General features: G+C 39.4%; 1 protein-coding gene across 3 annotated transcripts; it reads right to left on the reverse strand.

Moving 5' to 3' along the window:
* Positions 1 to 1,161: 1,161 nt before the first annotated feature.
* LOC131252866 (uncharacterized) lies at positions 1,162 to 24,680 on the reverse strand. 3 transcript variants are annotated; one of them, XM_058253621.1, is made up of 7 exons: positions 24,542 to 24,680; positions 24,354 to 24,440; positions 19,966 to 20,070; positions 7,611 to 7,673; positions 6,489 to 6,590; positions 2,176 to 2,428; positions 1,162 to 1,610 (listed from the first exon to the last, which is right to left on the reverse strand). In XM_058253621.1, the coding sequence occupies exons 1-7, from the start codon at positions 24,617 to 24,619 to the stop codon at positions 1,501 to 1,503; spliced, it is 798 nt and encodes a 265-aa protein (XP_058109604.1). In that variant the 5' UTR covers positions 24,620 to 24,680; the 3' UTR covers positions 1,162 to 1,500. The 3 variants fall into 3 exon arrangements, with proteins under 3 accessions (XP_058109604.1, XP_058109606.1, XP_058109607.1); XM_058253623.1 differs by lacking the exon at positions 19,966 to 20,070; XM_058253624.1 differs by lacking the exons at positions 19,966 to 20,070; positions 24,354 to 24,440 and having other exon boundaries at positions 24,542 to 24,660.
* Between the last annotated feature and the right edge of the window lie 3,137 nt (positions 24,681 to 27,817).

Consider the following 27,817-nt stretch of genomic DNA (forward strand, 5'->3'; position numbering starts at 1 on the left):
AAAGCTGACCCAATTTCTCAAGGGGGTCCAGATGGAACCTGTGAAAATTGGGTCAATTGGGTCAGGTCCATTGAATACCAGTGGGCCCAGGAACCCATTGACAGCCCTAAACTTGCGGTCCAGAAGGTAAGTTTAGGGCCGTATTTCCGGCCTATCTAAGGCCACAAATTATAACCGTAAGTCAGCCCATTGCAATTAGGCCCGTCCAGCCAAATCAGGAATGAGTCGGACAGTACCCACGGCCAAGCCCGCACCAGATAAGCATCTAGGTCAAAATTAACCCCAGCATGATTGCCACATTCCCATACCAACAGCATTGAAAAAGTCTCCGAAGCACGAAATGATCTCGGACCTTCACGCTCGATCTGGGCTGTCAAAATGCATGTCGAAGCCCCAGCCACATGCCGGGGTTAATTAATTAAGTGGGGCTATATTATGTAATCTATCAATCCAAAGCAGGGGTAACTGGATGAACGGACCATATTGATTCATTAAGTTTGAATGGATCCATGCCTGTCAAAATTTGGACCATAGAATATCTTGGACCCACAATTTACAATGTATGCACTTCTTAGGTGAATCTTTAAGCTTATTATGTAATCTACTAATTTCTAAAAGAATGTGAAGGCCACTCACTGTGAGCCCCTAAATTGTAGAGGTGGACCACACCACATCGAAATATACAGCCAGCATATTACCTCCTTCAGCCTTCCAGTTGTATGGAATAAGAGAAAGTGTCTGATTCAATGAAAGCTTTGCAAAGCCCACATGTGTGTGCAAGACAGCTCGTGAGCATGCCACATGTGCCAGCATGGAGATAGATACGATGTCCATATAGATAGCCATGCCGAATAATCTGGTAGGTGGTCCACAACTTAGGTGGGAAATAATGATGAAACAAATGAATGGCTCAGAAAAACTTGCCCTAAGTTTTCAACCCATCCACCTGTTTCTAAAACTGTCCCAGCAGACTTTTGGTCGAGAAAATCTATAATGGCAGACCATCAGATTGATATCTTGTATATTGCACGTCTCAACCATGCTGGAACCTGTGGCGGCATGTACATGAATTGCCTTGAGCATGCAACAACTTAACAAAGATCTCAAAGAAACTACCATGCATGGCATCATGAGGAAAAATGCTAATATCAAGACGGCATATGCAAGAAAGAAAGACTACATAAATTTGGGGCCCACCAACACAGCTATGATGACGCTTTCTACATTATCAATGTTAAATCAATGTACATGCAGGTCCATTTTCCATAAACAGAAATACACGACGACAACAGTTTTTCCAATTGCTTTTCGCTGGTCTAGTGAAATTGTACATTGCCACTCACAGCAAAATCAAAATCAGTGAGCTGCGATAGGTCGCTGCTGCATAAGGGGCACAATATCAATTTCTAGGGGTTTGAATACGATATTTAGAACCTTGCCATCAAGTTTCAACTCCCCCTCGGTTGGTTAACAGTAAAAAATCAACCGTTGTTATGGCACTCACCGCAAACCTTGGCATATCAAATAAATTTCTCTGGAAGAAGACCGTGTTGCTTTGGGCCTTAACAACGATGCTTTCCTGAAACGGGATTTGCAGATCTTGCTAAATCCTGCAAGCACCCAGTAAAACAAAGAGAAGTATCAAAAACACCATAATAGCAGCTAGCAGAAACCGTTGAGAAATGCGGAGGTGACCCATATGAATAATCAGGCCAATCAATTCATCAGGTCGACCCAACTGCTAGCAGCTGGTAGAAATCCTCAAAGAAGTGCAACTGTTACTTGCACTCATCCCTGCAAAATCCTGGCTGTTAATCAGGTGGGCTGACCATGTATGTGACGTAACCTAAAAACAGGACACTCAGTCATCAGGTGGACCCACCTGATAGCAGGATGATAAATGTGAAAACCATGTGAACTTACCCCCTAAGAGATCCTGGTTGTTCATCAGGTCTAACCATGTATGCGCCATGGTCTGAAAACCAGGCTGCTCCAGTCATCAGGTGGTCTAACCTGATGACCAGAATGGCCTACTTCCTCGCCATCTTACATCCATGGTGGAGCCCAACTGATGAACGGCCCCAATCTCGCACATGCACCATTCACATGGTGGGAAAATCCTGCTTTGTTAACAGGGCTCAAAACCATTACCAGCCACGTAGAACAAGTGCATACCTTGTACATCTTCGCTCTCAAGAAGCTTGATGACGAGGTTGCCCCCTAATTGAAGAACACCATCATCATCAACACCAGAAGCAGAGCCATCGGACCGCTCCTCCCCATGATCATCTGAACCATTTAAAACAGCCCTGCCCACAGCCAGAGCCAGAGCTTGCATCCCCAACTCCATGGATAAAGCTGCATCTTTAGTTGTGATTCCAGAGACTGCAGGGCACATGTCTGATAGTACCACAGAGAACCCTTTACACTGCAAAACAGGAAAAAACAATAATAATATCATGTTTGTATCTCTAAGCGTCCAAGTCGACTCAGACTCGGTCGAGTCTGATACAGTTAGGCATCACAAGTCCACACTGAAAAAAATGGGCGACTCCACCCGACTTGCGACTCGACTCAGGACCAAGGGAGTTGGTCTGCGTAGCTGAGTCTTAAAACCATCATAATCTGTACTATACAAAATTCGTGTTTGGATGACGGTTCTAGCCTGATTCCATTCACAATGAGGGACTAGCCCCACATGTCACAATTACCACTTCCAAATCCAACTTCGAAATGCAAATAAATTCATTTAGGAGTTCGGTTGTGATTATGAATTAAAATAATGCCATGATCACCTTGGTCAGTTTATATCTAAAAAATCGAACAAAATGCAATTCAGTTCAGTTGAGCATCCAAACGACCCAAAAGTAAGATAAGAACTTGGCTATCCGCATTAAACTGCTGAACATAATCTGACCAGGATGCAATGGTCAGCACTATTTTATGTAATGCCGAAGCATGTCAAATGCCTAAAAGGACCAAGTGCTCTTGATGGCGATCCAAGACAGGAATTTTGCAGGCTGAATTAAAATTGGCAAGCGACTTGCAGAATGCTTGATCTCAGATTACTAAGCTTGTGTGTGCACCAATAACAACTATACAGTCCTAATACATCAGCACGAAAATAGCACCCTGATGCGCCTAGTCTGTACAAGCAGGGCCCATGGCTAGGTGATCCAGGCTGTTGATCTGATTGGACCCACCATGGATGGGGACCAAACAGTGAGATCCTAGCCATTGGAATTTGACCCTTTCACCAGGCAGTTGCTTTTTTCCTACTTTTTTTTTCCTGGACTATCTGAAGGGCAATTATTGAACAGTTAGGGAAGCTTTCCAGATCATCCCCCATCCATAACAGAGATCATCAGATCGACGGTCTGGATAACCAAGACATAGGCCACAGTCATATAGTTTGTGCATATTGCGACACTATTCATCTGCTGATGTGGGGGGAACTATAAGTCTATAACTCATGCTCTGAGCCGTCTCCAGTCCGCATTCTTGCAGGTTTAGAAGTCTATAACTCCTGATGTGAGATGGAGTTAGTTATTGATCTGCCGAATCATCAAGGCAAATAACAATGGAGATGTCACCTTTTGGTCTCATGTCACCAAGGTTTTAAATTGGTGTATCAGTTATCCAGTATCCTATCATTCACCACCAATAAAAGCCCCATGTTACCCCGTATCTCTCCTCTGTCATGGTATTTCAGATTGAAACAAGACGATACAGCCGAATCATTCATGGGTGACACTGGTACATACTGGGTGATGCCAGACATATATCGGGTAATACATACTGGTTTTGGGTGATACTTTAAACCATCCATGTAACCTATCGAGAATTTAAGCACCGACAGTTATACGCGTGCATCAGTGTGAAATTCAAGCCTATTCATTAGTGATATGCATGGCTGTGTTTTCACAGAAGGCCCCAAGTGCTTGTGGACAATGAAGCAACTGAGTTGATGCATCCAGTTATTTGGGAAGGTAAATTTCCAATGAAAGTAAATTTACACACCCAAGTTTGCTGGAAACTGTAAACAAAATTCTCAACTTCACAGACAGATTTTTAGACCGAAGGAAAGCCGAAGTCATGTTTCTTTGGTCAAACCCTTCTGAAATAGAGGTAAAATAGAGATGCAGACAACATATTGGCTATGTTCGGATGCACAAGAGAATGTGAAAATTCAGGTTAATCAAGGAATAATAAGGAAATGTCATTTTACACTACTCATGATTAAAGTAGTAGCCTCAAAATTATTTTTCTTTCAACTCCAACTTCAATGTAACAGAATTCGGATTCATAGCCCAAACCTTCGAGAAAATGAGGAAAGGAAAATTCAGTCTGGTTTTTCCAATTTATTGTTCAATTTTTCAGTTTGATGGTGCATAAACACAAACTTTATGTCTTATAGTTCGAGGTGAAACAGAGTCATGAATCTCTGTTAGCTAGTCATAAGAGATGGTAACTCTACTCTTCCAAGGAAACTAGTTTGGACTTGGCTTCTCACAGTTCAAATGTCATGAAGTGGTTCAGATTTGCTAAATATAGTTCATCGCAAAAACAGTAGGCGCGCATGAGCCCCATCATACAATCCAATGAACTAACACGAGATTGGAAGACCACCCAATTGATCTGAATCTCTAGTAAGGTATGTTGGATGAATATAGGGATGAGCATTGGGATCCAACATGAGCATGGAGTGCCAGAATCAACAGACCCCAAAAACAGTATTTGCAGATTTGGTAGTAGATGTCAACCTGTTTAGAATTCTGAAGCACCCATTTAGAGGGGTGCTTTAGAATCTAAAAGATTTAAAATTAATCAGACTCAAACAGAGTACATGGTGTGCATTTTAGTAACAATAGGAGTGGGAACAATGAATTAGTTGAGAGTGCTGACCAAGAAGTTTCCCAAAATGACCACTTTCGATATCTTGGGTCGATAACTCATGAGAGTGGAGAGATTGAGAAGGATGTTGCTCATAGAATTCAAGCAGGATGGAAGAAACAGAGATGTGCCTCCGGAATTTTATGTGGTCGTCGTGTGCCACTCAAACTGAAAGCGAAATTTTATAGGATGGCTCTAAGACCAGCCATGCTTTATGGGACAGAAGGTTGGGCAGTTGGGGAAAAACATGTTCATGTGAGTAGTGCAGCTGAAATAAGGATGTTAATATGGATGAGTGGCAAGACAAGGACAAAATAAGAAATATATGCATTTGAGGGAAGTTAGGAGTAGCACCAATAGAAAATAAGATTAGGGAAAGTAGACTTGGTTTGGTCATGTGCAACAAAGAGCAAGAACTGCGACAGTTAGGAGTGAATTGGTACAAGTTGAAGGCTCTAAAAGGGTGAGGGGAAGGCCCAAAAGGACATGGGCGGAGGTAGTAAGAAAAGACCTGATGACCAATGGTCTAGCTGAAGTTATGGCCCTTGATAGAGTGGAACGGCAGAAAAGGAATCAAGCAGCCGACCCCAATTAGTTTAGATAATGCTAGATAATGATGATGTTTGGGTGCCACTTAAAAAAGAGTTCATCTCATTTTAATTAATCATAATTGTGTATTTGAGATCAGAATTGTTGGTTATCGAGATTATTCTTAATCCTTAACAAAAAGAAATATGATCTCTAATACGTGACTTGCTAAGCACGAACATGTGTGCAATAAAGCTCTTGGACACACCACACATGTACTAGCATAGCAAATATGTGCGATATTCAATCCATCCATCAGGTTGGTCTGACTTTGTACATGTTTTCCCAGAAATAAAAATTTGGTCCAATCAGCATGTGAGCGCCCCAATATTGGAAACAGTTGGATGGGTTAAAACTCCATCCAAGTTTGTCAGAGCCATACATTTGTTTTGCAAACTGTGGCCCACCTGACCCATGCTCACAACCTGATTCTTGGGCTGGGCATCAATATAGCAGTGCCATTCTGATGGACAGATTGGATCTCGGACTTATCTTGCCATGCTGGCACAGGTTTGGAGTGTACATGAGTTTTATTGCACATATGCATGGACTTAGCAAGGGTCCTCTAATACTCAGTTTTTTTAAGTGGCGCTCAAACAGACTCAAGTAATTTTAGAAAGCTTTTTTTTATAATACCTTGGGTAATAATGGCTTCTGTAATGGGAGTTTTGATATGTTGTATAAATCTAATGCCATGATTTCCATATAAAACATTTCATTTGAAGAGGGTAGATAACATTGAATAAAAACAGCCAAAGTGCTGTGTCAGAATACTGTGTTGGAATCCGAACAAAGTCTATGTAGTTGTGTGTAAAATGTCTACAACATCACCATCTAAACTTAATTTCATCATCCTATACTGATTGATCAACCATTCAGAAGTTCCTCGTTAGAATTATAAATATTATGGTTTCAGTTCCCCAAATCCCTAGAGTGTCTAAACATGTTACATAAATTGATGTTTTATAGTCAATCAATTCAAAATAACAAAAAGGGAGAGATGAAACCTGAGGAGACAAAGCCCGAGCTTGATCCTTCACAAGATTCATAACATCAGCACAAACAGTCCGTACCCTCGAGTCGCAATGAAGAGAAGGAACCTTCACCTTCTGCTCTGCAACCAGCATTAAAAAACTAGAAACAAATGACTGCCTAAACCTCCACATAATAAAAAGGGAAAAGGTAGAATCAGGAAAGCTGGATGTCACTCAGGTCCAGCATCTCATCCGCTGTAAGCGTGGCATACACACATGCCAATCTGGATCATCCAAATCATGGATCCCAATGTAGATGGAAAATGGCCCTTAGAAATCGATTGGACAGTCTTAACCATCCAATCACAGACTGTCAAATGATGGTTAAAAAGAAAATAGTCGGTGGTCCAAATTTGACGGGAAACATCAAATTGTAAAGTTGTCCAATTTCATGTTACACCCCGAACAAGATAGAACCATCAATTGGGACAGTCCAAAATTGGCGTGCATTTATGCATTTGTATAACAGATCTGTGTTGAACCTGCAATCCAGCTTATCTGGTACCACCGGACAAGTAATTAAAAAATGAGAAAAACTTCGGAAAGAGTGTGATGGATGACATGCAGGCACTTAGAAATTGCATCGTGGCATACAAATAAGTGAAATCCAACTGTCCAAATTATGATTCCCACTTTAGATGTGTCATGAAAACAATGGTTACTTGATTATCTGACTATTTGGTGGACATTTATTGACCACTTAAGAATTGAAAATATCCAATGGTCCTATTTCTTTTTCTTTTCTTTTTTTTAGAATTTCCAATGGTCCTATTTCAATGAATAAGTGTCGCCAAATCACAGATTATGATCATTAAAACAATCTGATTTTGGGACTGTAAGTTAGCAACAGTGGGTTTTACAATTTAGGCAATGCTTTGAGTTAATGAATGCCACATGTACAATTTATGATTCCCCACATATCATGCGCCATAAGCTGCCTGAGTATCATATAACTCTCCTTTAAAAGGAATGGCATGAAATTTTTTATTTTGTTTTTCTTTTAACAACTCCGCTCTTTCCCTTGATAAAGAACTTCATTAAAAAATTACAGAAAACATTAACAGTTTCTTGAACAAAGTACTTTGTGGTTCTCACCTTCAAGTCAACACCCACGACTATTCCACCATTCTTCAAAGGACCCAAGCTTTGACAGGCCACCTACACAAACATCAAACATAAATCAAAGGAGCCGAAGTAAAGATTTCCTCGAGAAGTGATAAAGAAAGGCCAAAAATATAGAGATTTATCATCATCATCATCTTAGCCTTTCTCCCAGAAATTTGGTGCTGGCCTTTAAATGGTAGATCAGCAAAAGTTTTACGTTCAGCTGCCCACTGGACATCAACCTTCCTCTTTTACCTAGGCTCTGGAACCAGCCATGGCAAAGGCCAATGTTTTAAATATTGTTATTGCGTAATGTATTGCACCCTTGGGATATGGATGTATATCGGTTATCGCTTGGGATATATCGGTTGAATCACATAATGTATCTCTGTTGTTGGGAAACATAGGAACATTGGGAAATTGGTCAATTTTTTCAAGGAAACTTCAAGGATTGTTGAAAAAGACATCAATACACACTTATAAATCAAGACATTACAAAAAAAGAAAAAGTGCACGTAATAGGGGTTTCCTTTGTATGGGGTCCTAATACATGTACTGTCCAACTGAATTGATGTAAGTATATTTAAAGCTTGTTCATATAATTTATAAACGTAAGAAGACATGTGTGGAAGCACAAGCAATGCATTTAAAAGAAAAAGAAGAATCACCAGATCAAGTTACATGTTTGATTTTGTGTTTGGATACAAAGATTGCAACTGATTTGTGAGAAGTTGAGAAATTTCGATTTTTTTCAATTTTCCGCAACTTGCCCCATCTCCCCCAAATCTTGAAATTGAAGCTCCAACTCCATGATTTTTCATAGAAAACATAAAGAATCATATATTTGTAACCATTTGACACAGATTTAACGTGATTTATAGCAAAAAAATAGATCGAAAATCGAAAATGCTCACCAGATCGAATGGGTGGGATATATCGGCACTAGCTATGCATTTCGTATCGCACAGGTGGGATACAAGATATATTGTGGGATATATCGGCCAATATTGTCGATATTTAAAACACTCGCAAAGGCTCATATTGACATACAAAGATCTATCAATCATTTCAAATAATAAGCAATCTAAATGAAAATAAGGCAATCGTAGAACCACACACAATTTAATGTGTATGCAAGATGCGGTAAGATGCAATGGATCATCTATTTCTTCATTGCCCTTTTGCAAGAAAACTGTGGAATAAGTTTTTTGTAGAATTTCGTATCTCCTGGGTTTTGCCAGGTTCTATTGAATTTATTTTTTCTAGGCCTGGCAAGGGGGAGGCATTGGAAGTTAGGGAAAGAAGTGTGGAAGATTTCCTTGGTGGCCGGAATTTGGGCGGTATGGGAGAAGAGGAACAGCAAGTGTTTCCAGAATAGTAAAAGTCGGGTTTCACATGTCTTCAATAGGGCTAAAGCGAATATTTCGGAATGGGGGATTAGCTTTTAAAGCGATAGGATATTTTTTTCTGCTTTTTTGTATTTCCTTTTTCTTTTGCATTTGTATTCTTTTGGTTTCGGGCTAGCAATAACAAATCATCGCCTTTAAAAAAAATATATCAAACTCAAATGACTATACGTGGATAACCAAAGAAAACAAATAACATCATATCAAATAGCTTCATTGTCATCAAAACAAGGGGAAAAAAAAAAATCAGCATATATATGTTATTACTCAGTGTTTTAAATAGCGAATAGCATAGCATTCACTCCCTTAGGGTGTGATTGATTTTTCAGTGGCTGTGTAAATACCCTTGAAATGGGTAATTATTACCATTTCACCCGTTTGAAAATCGTTTGAAAATCCACCATACTTTTTACCTCGGAAACCAATTCAAAAGAGTTATTTTAAATTTGTGGGCCCCAAGGTGATGTATATGATAAATCCATTCCGTCCAGCCGTTTTAACACAATATTTTAAGGCATGAGCCGAAAAATGAGGTAGATTGAACACTCAAATGGCCCACACAAAAAGAAACAGTGGGCCGGAGAGGTTTTTAATGGTAAGTGTTCGATTCCCTTTTTCTAGTGCCGCGGTCCACTTGAGCTTTCGATATGCCTCATTTTTTGGCTCATGCCATAAATTCCTCAACCATAATAGATTAATGGTGTGGATAAGCGATACGCATCACGGTAGGGCCCACAAATATGTTGTGGCGTTCTCAATTTTTGTGTCAAAAATGCATGTCATCAAATCAAACTTCGGAAAAAGTGAGGTAAATACAGGGGAAATAATTATTACATATTTTCATGGTATTTCCCGGTGAATTGAAAAATCAAACAAGCCCTTAAAGCGTGAGCTGTAAGCTACATAGCATGTAGCATGCTACATGCTACTTCTAGATTTTTAATTAAGGTTGCGCTTGGTTGCACCAAATATCATGAAATTTATATTTTACACCAAATTAATAATGAAATTTCATGATATCTGGTGCAACCAAATACGACCTAAAATAATAGGAAAAACAGGGCAAAGATTAATTATAAAGATAAAGAAAGAGCAACATTAATATTGTTACTTTTATTATTTTACTAAAATCGCTTAAAAGATTAACTAATTTTTATTGAAAAATAGAAAAATACAACAAATCATTGAAAACATTTTTTTAAAAAAAAAATAGTGAAAAGTAACTTGTAGTGTAAGCTATGTAGTGTATAGCGCAGGCTATGTAGCTTGTAGCGTATGTAAATTAGCATCTAGCAGAGGCTACATGTAACTTAGGTTATTTTCATGAGCTACGTAGCATCAAGGCTAAGCTACGCGATGTAACATAAGCAAGCTATTTAAAACACTACTATTTTTCTAAAAAAAGAAAGACCAAACATTGATTGGGCCATGTCCTAAATTTATCCCCATTCAAACAATCGTAACCATCCAGCAACACCTTTTTTCGTTGCTGAGTGCAGACTCTTGGCTATATCCATTTTCCATTTGCAAACCACCAGTCGGATGGCCGGGTCTTCCAATCCTAGAGATGGTTGGGCATTGTCCGTCCACAATGGGGCCCACCAGATGAATTTTGGTCGCTTGACCAGCACCTCAAAACAAAAACAGGTAACTGAGATGTTTATGGAAAGAGAAGGAAAAAAAAAAAAGGATATACTAACTTATCTAGATTGTTACATTAAACCATTAAAGAATAATTACTCTAATTTTATTTGACATGATGGAATAACTTAGAAAATACCATGTTCTGTTGAATATGACTCCATAATTAAGGAAAAAAAAAAAAACACCAAATCCTAAGATTAGGTAGATTCCTCAAAAGCAATGTTGTCATATGCAATCACATATGCCATTTTGGGAGGTCAAACCGCCTCCATGGTGGCATATGCAGTTCTATATCCGTTAGGTATTATGCAATCACATACGCCATAGCATATATAGTATGCAATGGCATACTGTCCCAATAGTCACATTTGTGACAGTTGCCTTAGCATATAGTATGTGCATAGACACCCTGGGTCACTCAAGATGGCTAATGTCACTTGACAATATTGCTGGAAAGTGAAGAGACCAAAAAAGATACTGCTTCATGTGAATTTTCAATGTCAAAGCAATGCAGTTGAAATTCCATGGTTAGAGAAACAACTCAGGTTGCATTTAGCTGCACTATTGAACTGAACTGTGATGATTAGCTCAACAGAGAGGAAAGGAACAAATTCCAAATACTGACCTCAGGCTGCATCTGGACACAGAAGTCAATTTGATTGGGAGCATTCAGTCTAATCAAGATGGAATGGTCATATTATAATCTTGATACCAGGCATTCATGGCAAGGAACTAGCCCTCAAATTGTAGTTGCATTCCTTTCAAGTTTCAAATGTAGTTGCAATCTGAAGCCCGGACTCATAATATGAAGAGTTATTATACAATGTTTGGGCTGAAAAAAAATGTATAGTTCCCTTTGCATTTCCGGTTTGCACAAGTAGGGGCAGGTTGCAGCCACCTTTCCGTCTTCTAAACAGTCGATATTATGGGTCCCATAGTGGATGTCCCATGCACCAAACTCCCACAGATTGTAAGAATGCTAACCCTTCAACAGACGGTTAAGAGAGAAAATACAGCAACTGTGCAAATTCAACCAGGAAAAGGCCAAATACAGATAGGATCTTCCAAGTCCACAGCAGGGCCCATATATCAACTGTTTGGATCACTGAACCATCAGCCCCAGCAGCCTCCAGTCGAGCAAACTGAAAATCTGAACCGTGCTGCTAACCCTTTCAGCCCAAGCATAGTAAATTACCTGTAATATGAATGCTAAGGAAAATACAATCTTTCTTTCTTTTCTTTTCTTTCTTTTTTTTACTTTTCTTTTTTTTTTTAATCAGCAAAATCAATTTTATGAGAATTTCCTAAGGGGAAAAGAATACACCCATGGGAGAAACACCAATCCCCATTTACAAGAGATAGGAGCCCAATACACCACTCCACATGCCTACATGACTAGTACCAACCAAATTCTTATAAAGAAGAGGGCCTAGACAATATTCTTTGGCCACGAAAATTTCATTTTTTTATTAATATCAAATCTATCAGTTAGCTAATGTACTGAACTTTTCTGGGCTATAAATATTTTATTTCTTGTTCCCTAGCTTTGCATTAATATAAATCGCTGAAACTATAAGTTGTACCAGTATATTTCCCCTTTATAATCCATGTCCAATTCATCTCAAATTGCATGAATTCTCTGTAGCATTGCTAGCACAAATTTGACCCTATTATATTTTCTTAGTTGGTTCTGTTTGTACAAAATCGAATACTCACTTGATACATTCTTCCAAATCACTTCTGTTTGTTAGAATAGAATGATCTCATTACAAAAATATTCGAATCTAACTTTGACCAAAAAAAATGAAAAAGTTTGAATCTTTTAGGTTTAGGCCTCTTAGTTTTAACTTTCCTTCCAGATCAACTTGATAATTGCTAAGAAACTGAAATTCTATATTTTCCTCCCTTTGCCTTGGAAGGGCACTCCTTTCCAAGCCATAAGGATTAAGGAGCACAGACATTCAGGCATAGCCCATGCCACACCGAACTGCGAAAAGCATCAAATCCATTCAAATGCACAGGAGTAAGAGTTAACGATTCACAGGTTCAACATCATTAGGCACATGCAACATCCACTGACAATGGCCATCTTCTTATTTCTAAGATGGTCTATGGCTAGGACCTTGTCTCATCCCACACTCCCACTAACCAGGAGAATGCAATAACTCTTGGTGGAGCATTTAGTTTCCTTTCCTAGCTGAGGGTGACGCGGGACAATTAACCACTTGCTCTAAAAGCTCGAACTGTTAGAGCATGGCGAATTAATCCCTTTATCTCATAGCCCAGGCCCCACATCGCATGGGTTAGGACCTCGGTCGAACCCCCCTCGTGGGCCCCAAATCACATGGGTACCGCCTCACACAAGACACCTGCTTCAGACGGGTGTGGCCTGCCTCACACGGGCCACCCACCTCGAGCGTGCCCTGCATCCCACAGGCAACCCCACTCGAGCCCAGTGTGAAAATGCCCCCCACTCGAGCCCAGTGTGAAAATGCCCCTGCATCCCACAGGCAACCCCACTCTATGGCTAGGACCTTGTCTCATCCCACACTCCCACTAACCAGGAGAATGCGATAACTCTCGGTGGAGCATTTCTTTTCCTATCCAAGCTGAGGGGCTCATTCTCCTCCTTTCCAAATATACAACATAGAATGATTCAACAGAAAAGCTACCGTTCTTCCTCAATTCCCATATCCTTCTGTCATGCGCCTCTTGGGTTATTTTGGTTCTTTCAAGATGCTCCAGAAGACTTAACAGGTCTTCCATTTCTTCCTCTCTTAGGTTCTGCCTAAGTGTTTGGGTCCAAACTATTTGATTGCCAATCCTTTCATAGCGTTCTTCTACAAGCTTAGCTTGTGTTTTAGACACCAGGCTACAAAGGGAGGCATATTTGTTGCAAAGAGGAGCATCACTACTCCAGTCATCTTCTGAAAATCACCCATCACTGACATCATATCTGATTCCCTGAGAAGGACTCTAATTCTAGTATAGCTCTCCAAATCCCAAAACTTTTCCATCTGGCCTACACCGCCCATTATCCTACAATCCATATTTCATGTAATTCATACTCTTAACTGATTGGTTGTATCAACCTATGCAATAGATGCGCTTGATTGTAATCAATCTATGCAATTAGTCTATTACATGGCGTCTGTGGGAGTTTTGTGCATTCATTGCCTTATCTCAAGCCCAGATAAAGGAGGAGAGCAGCAAGAATTAAACTCTTGCCATAACTTTCATCATGAATCCAGTGGAAGAGGATTCATGCAGCTGCCCCCAATTAGTTGGGATAAGGCTTAGACAATGACATTCAGATGAACCTTTTCCATAGAAAACTCCCTTCTTCCCCATAATGCCAAAACCATTTCCGAAGCAACGATTGATTCATTGCTGAGAAGTTAGGATTGTTCAGTAAAATCTTATTTGGGTTGATCAGCCACCTAAGTGGATACAACGATTTGTAAGGTTGGATTTGGGTTACATGAATGCAACATGTACAATTCCCAAGAGAGTCCTATTTGTCGCCCTTGTCATACGAATAAATCTTGAACTTTAAGCTTCGAAAGTTCAAAATTCTTCCAGTCATCAAATTTCTCCACCTCAAAACTACTACAGGCCATCTTCCACCAAATTTATCTCACAAAACCTGGAAGCTCTAATACCACTTGTTGCAACTAGCACTATTGCTCAAAACCGGAAACCGGTTCAAGCAAACCTGCAAACAACTTGTGCACAACCGACAACCACTAACTCCACCAAGAATTGTGTGCAACAAAATAAGGAAAAATAAATTGGAGCATAAAATGCACCAACACACAACCACAATCCACAAGAGATAAGGTTTACGTAGTTCACCACAACAGACTACATCCACAAGCAAAACAACAGGCAAATGAACCCACTATCAAAAAGATATTATAAGGATGCTATGTGTTGCCTCTTCTTCTCTACAACAAACCTTATGTAACACTCACACCACCCTCTTCACTACTAGAAGATGTTGTTGGAAATCACCTTGCTACTAAGATTCAATGAAGGAAAAAAAAAACTCTTCCCTCCCCACCTCTCTCTCCCACTCTCACAAAACCCCTAAATTTGCCTTTCACTCTTTAGCCTCATATAACTTGCGCTACATATAGAAAAATATCAAAAAATATCCCTCAAAGGTGTACACACATAAACTTTTACTCCATGACTATATTACAAGTTATAACCCCACCAAATGGCTAAATACATACATTAATTTTAGTATCACGCACTAGCAATTTCCACCTTGATGGCTAAATCACCCCATTGCCTTACCAAACCTTCACAATCACATCTTCTTAAAGCCTAGAGAAGTTATTTGCATTCTAACTTCTCCACTTGAACTACTTTCACAAGCAAATTTGTCCCATTCTCCTTGGCTCTTAACCTCATTAATCGAATTTGTTCATCTTCGATACTTGACGATTATAGTGTTGTCGACAGCAATATACTTCCTTTTATGATTAACCAGGTCATTCACCAAATAAACGGCGCTCGTGCTATCACAAAACAAATCCATAGGAAACCTTGTATGCAAGTTGAAGAAATCTTTATATGGCCTCAGGCAAGCATGTAGCTAGGCATTGGTATAAAAAAGTTTGAATCTTTCATTTTGACTCTTGAGGATAAAAGGAGTGATTACGGCCTTTACTTGTATTTAAAGCTTTTCGATGATGATAATTTTCTTATCTTGGTTTTATATGTTGATGACATGCTTTTGGTATGCAAAGATATGGGAAAGAAAATTAATTGAAGGCTCGCTTGAGTGAAAGATTCGAGATGAAAGATCTTGGACCAACACGTAGAAATCTCAAAATGGAAATTCAACAGGATAAATAGCATGGAACTTTGTCCCTTTCTTCAAAAGAGTTCATTGAAAATGTGCTTAACAAGTTTGGCACGAGTGAGGAGAAACTTGTGAAGACTCCATTGGTGGTTCATTTTAAATTATCTTCTAAACAAAGTCTAAAGACAGAAGAAGAAGAGGAATATATGATTTGGGTACCTTTATGCAAATGTGGTTGGAAGTTTGATATTTGCCATGGTACGTACCATGCCAAATATAGCTAATGTGGTTAGTGTTTTAGTCAGTTCATGACAAATCTAGGTAAACCACGTTAAGAAGCAGTTAAATGGGTACTTCAGTATTTGAAAAGTGCAAAATGCAAACAATTATGCGGTTACATTTAACAAGGGACAAAGGTGAAGCATGGTTTTGTAATGCAATTTTTTAAGGTGATCTTGATAAGCAAAGATCGACCATGAGATACATATTCTGTTTTACAAATTGGATGTCAGAGCTTCAAGGGGTAGTGGCATTGTCAACAACCATCATCAAGTGGATAGCGCAACGAAAGCTTGTAAGGAAGCAGTTTAGCTTCAAGGCCTTATGGAGAGGAGAGTTTATGTTTTGAATGTAAACTTGTGGATTTATTGTATGATAACATGATGACGTAGGCCCAAGGCCCACAATGGGGCCCAACATGTGCTGATTTCAGGCCGTTTGTTACAAAACTCAAGGCCTAAATGTCAGAGATCATATTTTCCATTTGTGAAAGATACGGGCCTGATGTAGAAGATATGAGATTTTGGGAGTATTTAATGGATTTCTCTCTGCAAATTTAGGCCAAATCTTTGTTGGGAATTTTTATTATCTTAAATAAATTATTGATAGATTTGAAATCAATCCAATAGTTTGGGGTTTTCATTAAAGATTCATAAGGATCGTCCTTGGGGTCTATAAAAGGGAGGGTGGTGTAGGAGGTAGGTCAAGGTATTCCATAATAATATCGATGGTCGTAACGGCTGTTATGGATTTTATATATATATCGTTAACGTAGTAAATCAATAAAACCCAAAGTGATGTCCCATTCCCCTTCCAGTTTACCTCCTCATATTGGATAGATATATGACTCTAGAAGGTAGGTCTAGTGGAGGAGTTTTAATAGTAGAATGCTCCTCCCCTCTAAAGAGGATATATATATATATATATATATATATATATATATATATATATATATATATATATATATATATATATATATATATATATATGGCCCCATAATGGACCGGTTCAAGCGATTATGGGTCCATTTTTTATTAACAGCTGTTGCGACCCTGTAACACATAATGGTTACGACCATTACGCTTACATAACTACGGAATACCTTGAGGTGGGCATTCTACATTTCGCTGAGTAGTGAGCTTTCTTAAGTATTTTAAGAGAAGAAATTTGAATATCAATAAATTTATTTCTCCCTCTACTTTAAATACATGTTTATTTCTTTGCAATTCAGGTATCCAGATCCCATTGACTCGATAATTGGATTGCATCATTTTGATGTTAGAGCAGGATATCTTTGAGAATTTTCGACTCTACATAATCTCTTAATGGCTTCAAAGGGGGTGACACAAGAAGAGTTTGCGCAAGTAGCCCAATTGATATGAGCATTCATAGACAAGTAGATCAACTCACGTATACTGTAAGTAATCTCACTAATCAAGTGGAATAGCTCTGGTGCTAAGGGAATCCAGAGACGAAAGTTGGAGCACAATCATATGGACAAGTAGAGGAAGGTATAAGGTCCTAACTAACAACGGATGGCCCTAGCTTGTGAAGATATCAATTATTGAATCCTTTGATTGTTGGAACATGATAGAGAGCCATGAATTAAGGTACAAGTTCCAAACATCCATGGTCGTTTACATGTTGATGAGTTCAAGTAAGCCAAGCAAGGTGGAAAAGGTGTTCGTGTATAAGAAAATCGCGGACAATCGGAAGGTTAAGTTGGTAGTTATGAAGTATTTTGATCACGCATTAGTATGCTAGGACAATCTCCAGGCCAAACAAATTTATCAAAGGAGAATATTTTGAGAAAAAAATGAAAAAGAGAGAGAGAGAGTTAAAAATGAAGTTTCTACCATCAACTTATGCCAAAAACCTCTATCAAAGATATCACACTCTATGTCAAGGGAACAAATCAGTAAATAAATACGCCAAGGAGTTCCACACATTCATATCACCAGCAGGGTTCTGTGAGTATAAAGACTGAAAGATTTCAAGATATCTTAATGGTCTTAACCCATATATAATAAATGAATTGGCTTTCAAAAATGTATTTAAGATGTCCAATGTATACACACTTGCATTAAAAGCAGAGAAGATAATTAAGGACTCAGGAAACAATTTAGTGCCCCACGAGGACCGTCATCGACGATGGAGCAACATACTAACTTCCCGCGTAAAGCGGAGGAGACCATAAGACCTCCCATAGGTCAAGGGATGATGGGCTAACATCCAGCAATGAAATCAAACCCCAACCCAGGGAAATGTGGTGATGCAGGACAATTAACCACTTGCTCTAAAAGCTCAAACTGATTAAGCATGGCGAATTAATCTCTTTATCTCATAAGCCCAGGCCTCACATCCATGGGTTAGGTCTTTGGCCGAACCCTCCTCGTGGGCTACATATCCATGGGTTCCGCCTCACACGGGCCCCAAATCACATGGATTCCGCGGGCTGCCCACTCCGAGTGTGCCCCCGCATCCCACAGGCCACCCCGCTTGAACCCAATGTGAAAATGCCCTTGCATTATGTGGTTAAAATGAATTTGGTCGAGGAAGGAGAATGTGTGGAAGATAATCCCGGCCAAAAGCATGAAAATGAAAGCCAAAAATGACATTGAATATGAGAACATACATATGATGATGGAGTGCATATTGGAGAAAATGTAACATATATGTATGGTGATAGGGGCGAGTCACTAGTTATCCAATGAACTATGCTATCGACGCCTCAGGTGCTTGGTAAGGGGTTATGGTTGCAACACAATATCTTATATACCACTTCCACTTCCGGTGAGAAGATATGTGCAATATTGGTAGATGAGGATCAATGAGAATATTGCCTCATAAGAAAATGTAGATAAATTAAAACTCAAATAAAAAAAGCATCAACACTAATACCAAATTCATTGGTACAAGAAAAGGGGAGAAGTTTTTGGTAACTCTAGGTGCTTAGTCTCCTTCTCTATTCAATCAAAGTACAAGGATAATGTGTGGTGTGACGTGGTCCCATGGATGCATGCCATATTTTGTTAAGGACACAATGGTTGTGGGAGCGAGAATGGTGCACTTGACTTGGACTAACACTTACTCATTAGTCAGGGGTGGTGTTAATATCATATTGCACCCAATGAAGTATCTTCCAACGCCTAAATTTGATAAAATCAAAAATCACTCAATGTAGAAAAAGTTTGAAGAGAAAAGAAATGAGTACGGCATCATTTATGCCTTGGTTGCTAAAGAAGACACAAAACAGTCCAATGTTCCACCTCATACACATGAGCTCCTTCATGAATATGAAAACTTGGTGCCTGAAAAACTCCCAGTTGGACTTCCTCCTATGTGGAACATTCAACACCACATTGATCTAATATCAGGTCTGAGCCTACCAAATCTTGCACACTACTAAATGAGCCCAATTGAATATGTCGAGCTCCATCGACAGGTTACTAAGTTACTATAAAATGGTTTAATTCGGGAAAGCATGTCACTGCCTACGTTATTAAGCCTTGAGAAAGATATATCCTGAAGGATGTGTGTGGACAATTGTACGATCAACCCGATTACTATCAAGTATTGGTTTCCCATTCTACAATAGGATGATGTGTTGGGCACATTGCATGGAGCGAAGATCTTTTCGAAGATCGACCTTAGGAGCAGATATCATCATATTCGCATTCGGCTCAAGGGCAGGTGGAAGACTACGTTTAAAACTCGAGATAGGTTGTACTAATGGCTTGTGATGTCATTTGGCCTTGTAAATGCACCGAATACTTTCATCAAGGTGATGGCAGAGGTACTCCGCCCCTACATAGGGAAGTTCTTAGTTGTTTATTTTGATGATATTCTTGTTTTTGTCCCAACTCATCTATTCATCTTGATCGCTAATGGTAAATATTTGATATACTACTGAGAGAGTCACTATCATTAACTTAAAAAAATGTTCGTTCCTTATCGATTGTGTTGTGTTTTGAGGATACATTGTGACTATGGAAGGGATCAAGGTTGAATGGGAGAAAATTTTGAAGGTCACTGTGGAGTGGCCTACATTACAAACCCTTTCGAAGGTCCGTTCTTTTCAAAGCTTGGTGACATTTTTCTAAAGATTTGTCCAAAATTTCAATACAATTATCGCACACGTTGCAAATTGCATACGTAGAGGCAAGTTTAGATGGATTAAAGCAGTGGATCTAAGCTTCAGTACCATTAAAAAGATGGCAGAAGCTATAGTTGTTGCACTTTCGAACTTCAATAGTCTTTGAAGTAGAAAATGACACTCCAAATGTTGGCATTGGCACAGTGCTGAGGCCTGAGTTGGGAGCAAAAGTCAATTACTTTCTTTAGCGAGATGATTAATGAAGCAAGGAAGAACTGCTCCATGTATGATTTCGAGTTCAATGCAATGGTCCAAGTGCTACAACAATGGAGGCAGGACTTGATTCATCAGGAATTCATTCTATATTCAAATTATGAGGCGTTGAGGGCCTGTTTGGTTTTCCAATTTCCCATGAAATGCAAAGTAAACGAGCCATCATTATGTTTGTTTAAATAGGAATTATGGCTCATAAATCGAGAGTCAAATATAATTGTCAATGAAGTAGGTACGGTAAATTGTAATCATTATATTTTCACATTATAAAACTACCATTTTTATAGTAATTTGTGGGTGAATAAAACAACGTAGCAAAATCATCATTGCAGTCAAATGCAAGCAATGTCACCACTCACCACACAATTATAGGAGTAAATAATTATTACCCATTTACAACCATTTACCATTGTAATTGGAAAACCAAACAGGCCTTGAGACATATCAACTCTCAAAAGAAGTTAAATGCTCGTCATGCAAAGTTGATGGTTTTTCAAAAAGAATATACTTTCCTTTTACACCACAAAGTTGAAAGTCGGAACAAAGTGGCATACACTTTAAGTAGGAGAGTGGTTCTATTAAGAACACTCACCTTGGAGGTCGCAAGATTTGAGGCATTAAAAGAACGATATAAGGACCCCATTTGGATGGCCGAGATCCAAAGTGTGAATTTATCTCACACGATGGATATTTTCCTAGGCCCTCGCATATTCATTCTCGAAGGATCATTAAGCGAGAAGAATATCCTATTTGAGTTATACAAAGGATTGAGTGGACATTTTGGAATAGATCGAACATTAGCCACGGTAAAGGAAAAATATTACTAGCCTCATATGCGCCATGACGTTGAACGGTTCGTAATCTTCAAAAAAAAAAAGATGTTGAATGGTTCATAACATGACGTTGCTAATGCTAAGTCTTCAAAGTTCGTGTGTAGAACACTGGACTTTATACACCATTGCTCCTACCAATCACACCATTGGTGGAAAATTTTATGGACTTCATTCTTTGTCTTCCTAAGACTCAAAGAGGAACATAATCGATTTTTTTGTAGTGGACCATCTCGAAGCTATGCATATTAGCTATTGCCAACATATTCTTCATGGAGATTGTGTGACTTCACGAGGTACTGAAAATAATAATGTCGGACCGTGATTTGAAATTTGTAGGTGCACTTATGGCGCACTTTATGGAAGTGGTTTGAGACTAAGATTCAATTCTCTAGAGCATATCATCCTCAAACGGATGGTCAAACTGAGGTAGTCAACAATAACCTTGGTAACCTCTTGAGTATCGTAGGTAAGCAACAATGTGTCTCAATGGCACTTGAATCAACCCCAAGCCGGGCCTGCCTGCAACAGCTCAGGAAATCATACCACCGAAAAGTCCCCATTTGAAATCGTAAATGAGAGAAGTCCATATCATGTACTTGACTTAGTCCCATTACCAATACAAGATCAAGTGAGCAAAGATGTTAATGCTTTTGCCAAGCACATCCAAGATTGCAAGCTTAGATGAAAAAGAAGATTGAGAAGAGCAATGCCAAGTGCCGAGAAGTTACAAATGAATATCAACGAGAGAATATATATATAAAGAAAGTGACTTCCTTATGGTTTATCTCCACAAAGAAATGTCTCTGAGGGAACTTACGACAAGCTCACGTTAGTCAAAAGGAAGTTGAGTGACAATGCCTATGAAATCAAGTTTTCATATGAGTTGGATACCTCCCCGACTTTCAATCTAGTAAATTTGTTCAAGCACGATGGCAAGGTGTCTAACGTGCAGGATTAATTATCGATATGAATAAACAGCTCCCAAAGCAAAAGAACGAAGAAGTTAAACAAGTTGCGCATGAAAACCATAGAAAGGCCAATACAAGCATCAATACTTAGTGAAATGGAAGAACAAGCCTTATTTTCAATGCACGTGGATCACAAGCGACAAACTGAAAAGATTGGATCCAGACCTCTACTAGTTGAATGAAACGATAACTCACTGAAGTCGAGTTCTTTCAAACCCGAGGAAATGATGTAGGCCCACGCCACAATATAATGCAGGGGCATTTTCACACCGGACTCGAGTGGGGTAGCCCGTGGGATGCGGGGACACACTCGGGGTGGGTGACCAATGTGATTTGGGGCCCACGGGGGAGGTCTTGTGTTTGAGACTCATCACCGAGGGTGATTAATGCGCGTTTCACACCGGACTCGAGTGGGGTAACCCGTGGGATGCAGAGACACACTTGGGGTGGGCGGCCCATGTGATTTGGGGCCCACGAAGGGGGTTCGGCCGAGGTCCTAACCCATGAGATGTGGGGCCTGGGCTATGAGATAAAGGGATTAATTCGCCATACTCTAATAGTTCGAGCTTTTAGAGCAAGTGGTTAATTGTCTTACATCACAGTAAGGCCCAACATGTGGTGATTTTGGGTTGTTTATTGCAAAATGTTGGAGCCTAAATGTCAAAGACCACAATTAATATTTGTGGAAGATAGGGGGGTTGGTATGGAAGATATGTTTGAAGATTTCAGGGGTACTTGGTAGATTTGCTTTTGCTATTTTAGACCATCACTTTGTTGGTGGGACTTTATTATCTTAAATAAATTATTAATTGATTTGAAATCAATCTAATAGTTGCAATATTTCCATTAAAAATTCATAGAGATTGTCTTTAGGGTCTATAAAGGAGGGAGTGGGGGGGTAAGTGGTAGGCATTTCACATTTCTCTAAGTTGTGAGTTTTCCTAAGTGTTGTAAGGGAAGAAATTTGAAAAGTCACCTCTCTCTCTCTCTCTCTCTCTCTCTCTCTCTCTCTCTCTCTCTCTCTCTCTCTCTCTAATATTCCTTGTGAGAGTATATATGTGCATTTCTTTGCAATTCAGGTGTTGAGATCTCATTAATTCAATGACCGATTCACCATATGAGCATCACTTATTTGGCAAAGAACCCAATTAAATACAAGAAGACCCGGTATATTGCAGTCCGACACCACTGTATTCATTAATTTATAGAATATTGACAGAGTTGAATCGTAGAGGTGAGAACGAAGTAGAATATGATTAATATGCTTACAAAAACGAATCAAGTGGAGAAATTGGAATGGAACTTAACTTTTCTAAGCTTCGAGATGATATGATCTTGGTAGTTTAGCAAAGCATGTAGGTGATTTTACTATAAAGGTGGAGGTTGTTAGCGTATAATACCAAAATCAATATATGGATTTAATCCTTTAGTAGGGTCATGAATTGCAATATAGTCGTTGAGTAAAAATCTATGTATGTGTACACCTTTGGCGGTGTTTTTTACATTGCAATAATAATTTGTTGACATGTAAGGCAAGTTATATAGGGTTTAAGGGTGAAAATTGAATTTTGAGGGTTTTGTGAGAATACGATAGAGAAATGATGAAGTGATAAGGGCTTTTTCTTCTTGGTTGAATCCTACTAACAAGGTGATCTCCAACAACATCTTCCAATAGCAAAGAGGTTGTATCAGAGTTGCATACGGTTTGTTGTGAAGAATAAGAGGCAACCTATATGATGCAGGACTATTAACCACTTGCTCTAAAAGCTCGAACTGATAGAGAGTGGCGAATCAATCCCTTTTATCTTATTGTCCCCGCATCCCACGGGCTACCCCACTCGAGCCACTTGCTCTAAAAGCTCGAACTGATAAAGAGTGGTGAATCAATCAATTATCTCATAGCCCAGGCCCACATCACATGGGTTAGGACCTCGGCCGAACCCCCTCGTGGGCCCCAATTCACATGGGCCACCCACCCCGAGTGTGTCCCCACATCCCACGGGCTACCCCACTCGAGCCCAATGTGAAAATGCCCCTGCATTACTATACTATCCTTGTAATCTTCTTTTGATAGTGAATTCATTTTGCTTGCCGTTTTGCCCATGGTTGGAGCACGTTGCAGGGAACCATATAAATCTTGCCTCTTGTGGATTGTGGTTGTGTCTCAATGCATTTTCTTCTCCAATTTATTTCCCCTTATTTTGTTAGACACAATTCTTAGTGCAGTTGATTGTTGCCCGTTGTGCATACAAGGTGTTTGTAGGTTTGCTTGAATCGGTGACCAGTTTTGAGTGACAATGTTAGTCGCAAAACTAATGAACAATCATAATCTGCCAGAGTATTATCAAATGGATGTATTTATCAGTAATATGTGCAATTTACAAAGGAAAAAGGAGGAGGAAGAAGAAGACGACAAGGGCACCTGAAGCCAAGCACCAGGAGCACATCCAAGGTCTAGGACGGAAGCTCCTGGTGTTATGAGTTTGTACTGCTTCTGCATCTGCAACAGCTGAAGCAAAAAAACAAAAAATAAAAACAGAGAGAGAGAGAGAGAGAATGGCTTTCGTGTAAATTTGAAGAAAGATGGAGGTCAGTGTATGAAATTTGGACCTTGAATGCAGATCTTGCCACGTAGCCCAGGCGATGGGCCTCTCTGTAGAAGAAGTCCGGCGTCCCAGCTCCGCTCATCTCTCTCTGTCTCTCGGGGAAAGAGAAGCTTCGGCAGGTTTATCTCAGGGGACGCGGATTAGATGCTGACAATGTCAGCAGCGATTTAAGCTCTGTGGGCCCCACCATGATGTATGTGTTGTATCCATGCCGTCCATACCTTTGAAGATATCATTTTATGTAATGAAACAAAGAATGAGGCAGATCTAAATCTCAAGTGGACCCTACCATAGAAAATAGTGGGGACAATTACATCTACCGTTCAAAACTTGTTAGGGGCCACAGAAGTTTCCGATCAAGTCCATATTTGTGTTTTCACCTCATCTATCTCTATGTTAACTTATGAACAGGTTGGATCCCAAAAACAAATCAAGTTAGGCCCTAGAAATGTTTCAACGGTGGGTGTCAATGTCCCCACTGCTTTCTGTGGTGGGGTCCTCTTAAGCTTTGGATCCGTCTCATTCTTTGGCTCGTTTCCTAAAATGATCTCTTCAAATAGATGGACGGTGTTGATATCACGAATGCATCATGGTAGGGCGCACAGAACTTGGCGACGTCACTTCAGCACAGTCCCATCTCAGGGAATTGTTGGTGGAGAATATCTGGCCCTCCGTTGGTTGGATGGAAATTGTAGCTGTATTTTATTTCTACCGTTTATTTGTGACAATGTATTGAAACGTTTATAATTCCTTTCCATTGGATGCTTTTCTATGAACGGCCATCTGGAGTGTCTCCGTTAATATCAACCGTTTGGATCGTTGAACAGTGGGCCACACTCATACAAACTGAAAACCGGAACAGCACTGTGAAACTGCTCCGCCGGAGCGTTGTACTGAAGTGTCAGTCGATCTTGTGCACGTGCCAGTCCGCCAGCGGGTATTCATGATCGGGCCCACCTAATGATTGTCTTGAATCTCTCACATGTGTGCTGTGTTGTCACGTGTGCCACGATCGACCAATTCAAATTTTCGAACTCTCCCGCGTGAATCGGATGATGCCCGCCATCCAATTGATGGACCATTTGCGTTGAATGTGGACCGTTGGTTATGATGTTTCTTACGCAGGCCAGTGGCACGCAGCTGATTAGGACTTGGGGCCGGTGATCATGGACATCTAAGGCTGTGGATGGCCCAAGTGAAGCAACAGCATTATTGATCATGATTATAGGGCCATGTCCCTTTGTGGTGGACCGAGGAGAGAGGCGGGCCCAACTTGTCGGCCGAGGACCCAGGTTCATCGAGGCGGAGTCTGCTAGGGTTGCACACCGTTCCGTTTGGTTGGGTTTTGGGGTGAAATCGGAACTGAATCAGTCCTAAAGGTTTCAGAGAATCGAACCGAAATCAGACCAATGCACCCTAGAACCAAATTGTAACCAGACCGTAAAAATCAATTTGATTTTGGTTCAATTCCATGGTCCTAGGCTTTTTATTATAATCCAGCCCAATTGTATATTTTTTAATAATCCAGCCTATATCAATTCGTGTTGTGACTCATTTGATGAATAGTATGGATATTATGTAAGGTGTACATAAAGACATTTATAGAAACAATCAAAGGGTGCACTACAAACTATAGATAATGAGTTAAATAGATAACTAAAATACACTATAAACTCATAATAATAATAATAAATAATAAATAAGACAAGTCCAATTAAACATGATAATCACATAAAGACATTTATGGAAACAATCAAAGGGTGCACTGCAAACTATAAATAATGAGTTAAATAGATAACTAAAATACATTATAAACTCGTAATAATAATAATAAATAAGACAAGTCCAATTAAGCGTGATAATCACAGCCTGGCTCCAGGTTCGGTTTCAAGTTCAATTCTACGGTTTGGTTTCAACTTCGGTTCCAAGTTCGATTCTACGGTCCGATTCTAAGTTTGGTTCTATGGTCTAGTTCGGTTTTATATAACCCTAAACCAAGAATTGAACCGAACTAACAGGTTCTTTGATTTTTGAAACCGGTGTACTTCCTAATTGGATCAAACTGTGCGGTTTGGTCTATTCCGACCTAATTTTCTGGCTCTACCAGTTCCACGTGCACTCCTAGAGTTTGCTATTGAAGGACCTGTGATCCTGGCCTACCCAATTCACGTATGCAGGGCCCATCAATATTCTATTGAGTGGGCTTGGCTGGACAAGTTTGGATATTTCAAATCACCCCTTTTTCTAAAAGCTCCAACCGGTAGAATTCCATCGTCTATAAAGATCTATCTTATAGTTAGTTTTATAGAAGTCTATAATAAAGTTTGTAAGCTTGCCCAATTCACTCATCCCTATGCTTCTCCTTGACATGAAAGAATCAATCAAAAATACTATTTCAGGAATCAGGTGGGCCATAACAAGTGAATTCGAGATACGGAGTGCACACCGACTACCAATAGTAAGTTAGACGGTGCTTTGTGAGCTCATCATAAGGTATGTATTTTATCAATGTCATTCATTCAATGTTCAACACATTTTAAGGCATAGCCAAAAAATGAGGGAGATCCAAATCTCCAGTGGATCACGACATAGGAAAAAGTAGTGATTGAACACCTACCATTACAAAATCTCCTATATTGAAGCAGGGATGAACATGATGGGGTTGATCACTTCTCGAATCCACGAGAAAAATATATATATAAATAAGTTTAAGATATATGAAAGAAACTTATTGATTAATTGATAATAAAAACAAATCTACAACTCTTTAAAAGATGATACCAAGACTTGAAAGAAGTTCAGGAATTAAACTATAACTAAAACTATATAGAATTCATAACTTACTGTAAATAGTAAATTAATGTCCTGTGTAGTTTAACCATGTTATTCTCCTATTTTTTCTAAACACTTTTCATATTTGGGTACAACTCCTAAAGTCCAACGGATGAAGAGTTATAATCAAACTAAAGCATACTATTTATAGTAAAAATAGAATTAAACATAGAATTCAGTCATTGATATGATGGAATCTTGTAAATTCAGCGTGGGGGTTGGTTGGCTAAAATAGTTCGTCCTGCTGCAAAATCATATATAATACGTCGAGTAACTTACTCCAGTTTACAATATATGTCTGTTTTAAAGTTTTGATAGTCTTGATGGCTTCTGCTTATTATCGGACTTTCTTTGATCCATCTTTGATTTGAAAGTGTTCACAACCCGCACTACATCATGTACCCACTATAATGTTTATTTACTATCCAACTTATTGATTATGTCACAT

Source organism: Magnolia sinica, chromosome 8 (genome assembly GCF_029962835.1).
Source record: "Magnolia sinica isolate HGM2019 chromosome 8, MsV1, whole genome shotgun sequence".
NCBI classification, from domain to species: Eukaryota; Viridiplantae; Streptophyta; class Magnoliopsida; order Magnoliales; family Magnoliaceae; genus Magnolia; species Magnolia sinica.